Genomic DNA, 7183 nt, shown 5'->3' with positions numbered 1-7183 from the left:
CCAAACAGCTTTAAAAACAACAACAACCAAAAATCGTTTCTAACATTAATCTCAAAGAGAAATTAAGTAGGGACGTATTGTTTTTAATCTATCAATCAGATAACAAGGCTGCATTTACACAGATACAAAAATAATAAGAACTGTAATAACTCAAGTATCTTCATTTTTGGACAAATACTAAAATCTTCCACAATCCATCAAATCCTAACCGTTGTCTTTTATTACCATTTAAGATGTGAAAAGTACATAGAATTATAAACTACGGAAGCTCCCAAATTTACAAGAAAAGTTGTCGGATCTCTTTAAAAAATACACTAGTGGAAGCTAAAAATATATTTTTCCTCTTTTTTTGCACCTGTGTAAAATCTGCCACAATAATCTGCCACTAAATGGAGGTCCAAAAGAGCTTGAGACATCTGACAGACTGCAACATTCAAATAAAAAAGGACTCCATTTATAAAAAATGTAATTGACAAAAAAGAAAAAGCCTTACATTTTCAACAGTTGGAATCTGACTATGTGCTGCAGTGGCCGTATAATCGGAAAAACATTTTTTTTATTCCAATAGTTTATCATGTCATAATTTTGCACTCTACATTTTTACTTTGGCGCTTTACAAACCATTAATAAAAAAGTATAAAAATGCAGCAAAGCTTCAGGAGTCTGAAGGAAATAAAAGACTTGATGGGAGAGGATTACAAAACAACATTAAAACACACCGCTGATCCAAACCTCAAACAACATAAATACCCCCCCTAAAAAGTATCGTATGCAAGTAGTTTTCTCAAGACTTACATGCGGATAACTAAGTATTAGGAAGCAGGAAGTAGTTGACACTTGAGTGCAAGTCTGGAGCTTCAGTGTGCAGAGTAAATGTCCCTGAGAATCCAAAACTAAGGCAAAAGCAACTCAAGTCTGTGAATCCCCCCCGCCTCTCAGCTGTTCAGAGCAGGGTTACACTCACGTAAGGATCTCTGGGGGGGGGGCGGAGGTTATGTTTAGATTGAAGTGGGATGGGGAGGTTATGTTAGATTGAAGTGGGAATAATGTTGTTTGTGAACTACATACGACTATAAAGTAACACTTTCTTTTACACCAGGTCTATAATGTTATATAACCATACTTGTCATTATAGCATTATATAGCACTGTAGAGTTATAAGGAATTATAAATATCCATAATTTTTCTAATGATAATCAAAACACATTATAAATGATTTTATAATGACTTAAAGGTCATAACTGCTCATTCGAAGGATCATAGTGTTTTTTTTGTATTATGGATATTCATAAGTGCTTGTTACTATGATATAGTGCTATAAACAGATTCAATCCCCATACTGAAACATTATAAGTATGTTCATAGACATAGCAAGTGGGAAAAATCTTTCACATTGATGAGGTTTTGATCAGAGATGGCGAGTCAGGCTTTAAAACAGCAGCTTAAAAACACCAGGCACACTTCTCTCTCCTCACACACTTACACACCCACTCACACACACCAGCTCATCACTCGGACACTTTCGCCGCCTCAAAGTTGACTGCCAGTTTCCTGTGCTTCTTCTTGGAGGAGGAGCTGGGGGTGTGGCCTGTCGCCGGGATGTTTTGTCGAGGAGGGGTGTGTGGGACTGCTGTTGTCGTGGAGACGAGGTCTGCTACTTGGCCGACGTTAACGCCCTGGGGTTCGAACTGAGCGAGCTGATCGCCGAAGGGCTGGTTCTGGGGTTTCTGTGATTGGTTCCTGGTCACAGTGTGGGCGGCGCTGTAAAACTCCCGAGTGTCCTGGTTCTTCTTGTTGGCGGAGACTCGCTTCTTGGTCACCTGAAGTGTCAGAGGACGGTCGAGAAGCTGGGTTAAAAAGACTCTACTTTGTCTAAACGAGAACAGAAGGAAATGTGGTTGATCCGTTTTCTAACACTAGGATATAACACAATAAAGTGTTGCAGGAATGAGTCCTGAAACCTGGGAATTAGTCGGCATTTTAAAACTTTGGTTCCCTTGTCTCTAAGTAAAAAAAAAAAGTGGCAAGATGCCTGAAATAAGGTCTGTGGTTGGCAGAGGCTTAAGAGTCTTTACATGTTGTTCTACGACAAAAAATAATAGTAAATACCCCACTAATACATGACAGTAGCTTCTATGTATCACTAAACACAGGCTGCTAACAAGCGCCTGAATAAACTACTCATCATTGCGACATCATGCCGAGCATTAGCCACATTTAACTTAGCGGTGGCGACGCGTAGCCATGCGACCACGGTGTCGTTTATAGCCTAATTTAGGTTTATGAGTTCTGCAGGGTGGTGTTAATATGTGGAGAATAAACGTGGGTGTGGGAAATTCTTATTTTCTGCAATATACCAAAATTAAAAAAGGGAAAAATCCTATTTTTATGGAGGGAACCCTAACAATGCTAACGTCCAGGCTCACTTACAAAAAGACATCCTCACTGCCCCACTCTTTGGAAACACAGGGACACTGGTAATTAAAGTTAATGACCCTTCTTGTTGCAAAGCAGTATAATAGTCACAATACGAGTCTTTCTGGAGCATGTTTGTGAAGACTCCGAGAGTATTACAGCTTTTTATATCACCCACAGTAAAAATGTATTAGACAACGTAGCAACGGACGTTAAATGTTGACTACATGTTTATGTTATGCGAGCGAACCCTAACATATATCAATAGGATTTAGCAGACTCAACAGGAACCAAAACCATAGCATAAAAACAACATCATGGTACAAAGGTTAACCTACATAAACAGATTATTACAGACACAGTAAAGCTCATTCACACAGAATCAGCACAGGAATTAGAAATACAGCAACATTATTTCAACATATCTCAATCGTTTTCGTACCTGCAGCGGGACAAACTGGTTGTGTGAGCCGATGGGCATTGATGCAGGGTTCTGGGGGCGGGGGGCCCCAGGGAAGGGTCCTGGTGCTCCGAAGAACTGCTGGTTCGGGTGGTGGTGGGGGGGCAGCGGCATCCCCCAGAGGGGGCCGGGGCCGAAGCCCTGGGGAGGCAGCAGCATACCGCCTGGAGGACACGAGGACGCACATGAGATAACAGCCAGAGAAAGGGTCAAATTAATGTGTTCATATTTACGATAAAGATTTTGAATTGACTTAGCAGACCGTGACATATGGTTATTACTAGCCATTCATAAAAACAATGGAAAATAAATCAAATCATAAGTTGAATAATCAATAGGTTGATTGGAATAAAATCATCAACAGGTTATATTTCAAAAGTTTATATTCAAGAAATTAATTTTTAGTTGAATTTGAATGAAAGAAAATGCTGTTGATATCCTTCTTTCCTCACAGACTCGTCATGTAAAACTTAAGGAGAGAAGACAGACCTTGTTGGCTGAAGACGGGGTTCATGCCTAAGGGTGGGGGTCGTATCTGACCCACTCCTGGGAAGAGAGCAGGTGGGAGGGGGAAGCCCGACCCCAAAGAGTTCTACAGGAGAGGACAGAGAGAGAAGCTCTAACTGGAAATCTGAACAACACCAACGTATTCACATTTACACTCCTTTACAGTTTGGATAGCAAGTGATGCTCTAAGTAGACATAAATGACTTGTTTTTCTCTTGTATGGTAAATACCAATAAAACACAGGGTTAACCACCAAAGATGTTGAACACAGCTCAACTTAAACTTAATACATCATCTGGCTAAATGCTGCTGTGATCAAATCAAATGCACGTTCCCATTGCAATGTGTTAAACGATATGAGGAAAATAATTGCCACTGGAATAACTGGACTTCCCAGATCCTGCGAAAAATAAAATGGCTACTGCATCCAACTAACTACTGCAAGCACATTTAAACCCTTGCGTGCGTGTGTGTGTGTGCGTGCGTGTGAGATGTACCAGTCTCTGGAGGGCAAAGAAGGCAGCTTTTTCCTTGGCATCATTTTCTGATTGGCACTGGGGACCGTGAACCATGAGCCCATTGGACAGCTTCACCTGACACACTACAGTCTGGGGAGAGAGGACAAAGTTAGTGCAACACAAACAGACACACTCCTGTAGACTAGGGGGCCATATATCTGCAGGTATTACGCTTTGATATTTAGCAAAACAACAGACCAAATGAGAATACAGAAACATTACTACTAGGTGTCACACTTCACTTAGCAGCCACTCCCTGATGGAACATAGTGAGTCAAAGAGAACGCACATTGTTTTTAGCTCAGCAGTTTAAAGCTTTCATCTTGAATTCAAATCCTAAATGTTACCTATTGGTGCAGTTTAATCTGTCTTTGAGTATGTTTCGTCAGATAAAATATAATAAAATGACATTTCCAGTAAACTAACAAAGTGCACAGCTCCCTCTCGTGACGATGCCAGCTCCTTCTGGAGTTAATTGGTGAAGGTGAAGGTGAAGGTGCGTAATATGCAGTAAAGCATGAGACCAAAAACATTCAAACATGAATTCCATGTATGTTTCAAAGCGCCGAGTTACCTGTCTGTTGCTTATGAAGCTGAAATCGGGCGGGGCCATCCCTAACCCCACACAAATGCACGCCAGCTCCGACACCTTACTGTTCAGAACGGCGTTGGAGAGATTTGGAGGGGGTAAAACAGGGCCGTCACCGTGGGGGGAGGTCATATTGGCTGCTGGAGGGAGTGAACATTGGATGAAAAGGAAAAAACACATTTAAAAAAGGTCAATAAAGGACAAAGTGGCACAAAGACCCTGATAGTGTGATGTGACCCTGCCTTTGTTAGCCCGACATGCCTACATATGTATACACGTATGCACATACTGTTGGAGCCTCTAAGGAGAGAAATGTGTATACGACTGTATAGATGTGTGTGAAAGTACGTATTGTATGTATGTATATTATGTATAATATTTTCTACAACATAGTAAGCATTTATTTTGACCCAGGATGACCCTGTCTGCTCTCATATTGTTTGTCTGTTCATTATTGTAACAAAAACGAAAACAAATCTTTAAAGAAAAACCTCTGGGTCTATAAATGTGCTCGCAGAACATTTGCGTGTGGTGTAGCGACGGTTTTGTACCCAGTTTCTTGTTGGACCGTCTCCTGTTCTGCTGCTGGCCCCCGGCGGCCTCCTGAGGGGGGGGACTTCCTGTTCCAGCGCCGTCAATCTTCAGCATCTCCTTCAGCATCAGGGTTCCCTTCTGCAACAAGAGAGAACACACAGACCCAGTTTAGTTATCCTGAGCTGTCCAAGCAAAGAATGGCTGGATTGAAATAAAAGAAAGGAACACAATACATATCAAAAATGATTAAGACTATTCCAATCTAAAAATAATGATGGAAACAACTTATGGCCACATACGTTTTAAAAGGGTATAAAAGAAAGATCTCATCAAGTCTCCAACCAAAATACTAAATATTTAAACCAAACCTTTTTCAGCAACACTCACCATTGCAAAGGACTGAGGGGACAGCGGGCCATCTGATTGGCAGGTGGTTACTTGTTGGGGAGCAGGCGGCGGTGGAGTTTGCTGGTTGCCCTTGGAGATCTGCAGGCTGGCTATCAGGTCCTCGAACTCAGTGGTAGACTAAGCGAGAGGAATATGTAAGGACATGCCAGGCTTTGTCTCTTACAGCTCAAAAATATAATAGATAGAAAATGGGAAAAGGAGATTAAAAGTGTGTGTGTTCGTGCATGTACCTTATTGGCTGTGTTCTGGGGGGGGAAAAGGGAGTTGACGTCTTCATTTTTCTTCAACAGTCTGATGCAACCAACTGGGGCCTGTAAAGTACACATATTTAAACCACATATTCACAAAAGTATAAATATAGCAACAAAAAAGCAATGAGAATAACGGTTTACAAATAAATAAACATAACCATCTGTTGATCTTTCCCTTGACCCAAAGCTTCCTTTATATGTTATTATTACTGATATATTCTTCCACATGTCCCTGCTCAGATAAATAAACTGCTTTAAGGATCATTTGTACAAATGCTGCACTCCTGCTGATGACCCGGTATCTTGCAGTGTTGCATGCTGGGAGAACATGCATGTGTGTTCAGAGCATGTGTGTACTTACAGCTTTGTTAGCGTGCTGGTTCTTCCCCTGTTGGTTAAGTCCTTCCTAGAGTTGGAAACAGACAATGTTGTTTTTATTAGTCAAAATTCTCGCTTTAAGATACCGTAAGTTCAATATTAGTCTGTTTCAAAGACTTCTCATACCATACATACTTTGCCATGTATTAGCTCCGTTGTATTTTGCATGTGAAACTGCAACTCTTGAATATGTTTTGGCATCTTAAGTATCAACATCTTTTTTCATTTTCGTATTAGAGAGCTGTGCCTTACCCTATGCCACTATGAATCTCTAAACTCATATGGAAACTTTAGTGTAAAATAACGTACAAAGGGTTGAAGAGCCGCCGGCCCCAAGGTGCCACACTAGACTTTTCCAATCAATGACATTTTAAAAAGCGCCCAAACACACACTTTCCCACACAGACGTACATTGTGCCAGTGAGCAGGAGGTTGGAGAGGAGGGCCAGCAGAGTTCTGCAGAGACTGCCACACATTGTTGTACTCCTGAAGAAGAAGAAGAGAGACAGACACAAAGATGCAAAATGTGTAAGAATTCAAGATGCGAGTGCACCGGCTGAAAGAGAGCACATCGGCTACAGTTTGGGTTGAACTCGTGATGCATCGATTTTAGCGTCTTTGCATCGGTAAAAAAACGATTCATTCATATAAAATCCCCTCATCCTGTCAGCACTCAGCAGAGACGATCTTTGATCTCTGCTTCGCACTACGGAGGCCGAGAGTCTCAGTTATCAACACACACGGAAGTTGAGGAGAAAGAGAAACACAGCGCAACGAAAAATACCTACAAATCAAACGTTTGGCAACACTTAGGATTTTTCAAGAAAGACGGTCAACTTGAAACATCGCTCGCAAATTGTTAACGATGCCGAGCCACTTTAAAGTACACAAGTAGTTCGAGGAACTTAGCGACGCACATAAAGAGGCGACATGGGGTCTGCGTCTGAAAAGAGAAACCTGAAAGTTAGACATATGAGTTAAATCACTCAGTGAGGTGTTCGGTCAGAGAGAGTGGTGTTTAGTTTACAGCAGCCTGTGACGGCCAATAATAATTTAAATGTCTTCCTTACTGTAAGCAGTTATGAAATACCTGTTTGTGAAAGGTTATTTGTATTCTTTATTG

At 41.2% G+C, this 7183-nt stretch overlaps 1 protein-coding gene across 1 annotated transcript in view; it reads right to left on the bottom strand.

The window, feature by feature from the left end:
* Positions 1 to 1016: 1016 nt before the first annotated feature.
* LOC104963513 (5'-3' exoribonuclease 1-like) overlaps positions 1017 to 7183 on the bottom strand; it is a gene marked incomplete at its 5' end in the record, with an annotated part of 9142 nt that continues 2975 nt past the window's right edge. Inside the window, 10 exons of the mRNA XM_010792117.1 lie at positions 1017 to 1820; positions 2858 to 3039; positions 3365 to 3467; positions 3880 to 3990; positions 4475 to 4629; positions 5041 to 5161; positions 5411 to 5548; positions 5662 to 5742; positions 6044 to 6088; positions 6472 to 6546. Coding sequence (XP_010790419.1) covers positions 1509 to 1820; positions 2858 to 3039; positions 3365 to 3467; positions 3880 to 3990; positions 4475 to 4629; positions 5041 to 5161; positions 5411 to 5548; positions 5662 to 5742; positions 6044 to 6088; positions 6472 to 6546 — 1323 coding nt within the window. The remainder of the gene's footprint in view (positions 1821 to 2857; positions 3040 to 3364; positions 3468 to 3879; positions 3991 to 4474; positions 4630 to 5040; positions 5162 to 5410; positions 5549 to 5661; positions 5743 to 6043; positions 6089 to 6471; positions 6547 to 7183) is intronic.

This window comes from Notothenia coriiceps, unplaced genomic scaffold, assembly GCF_000735185.1.
Source record: "Notothenia coriiceps isolate Sejong01 unplaced genomic scaffold, NC01 NC01_scaffold00001719, whole genome shotgun sequence".
Classification (NCBI taxonomy): domain Eukaryota; kingdom Metazoa; phylum Chordata; class Actinopteri; order Perciformes; family Nototheniidae; genus Notothenia; species Notothenia coriiceps.
The sequence above is the reverse complement of the archived record's forward strand: the minus strand, read 5'-3'. Positions and strand labels throughout refer to the sequence as shown.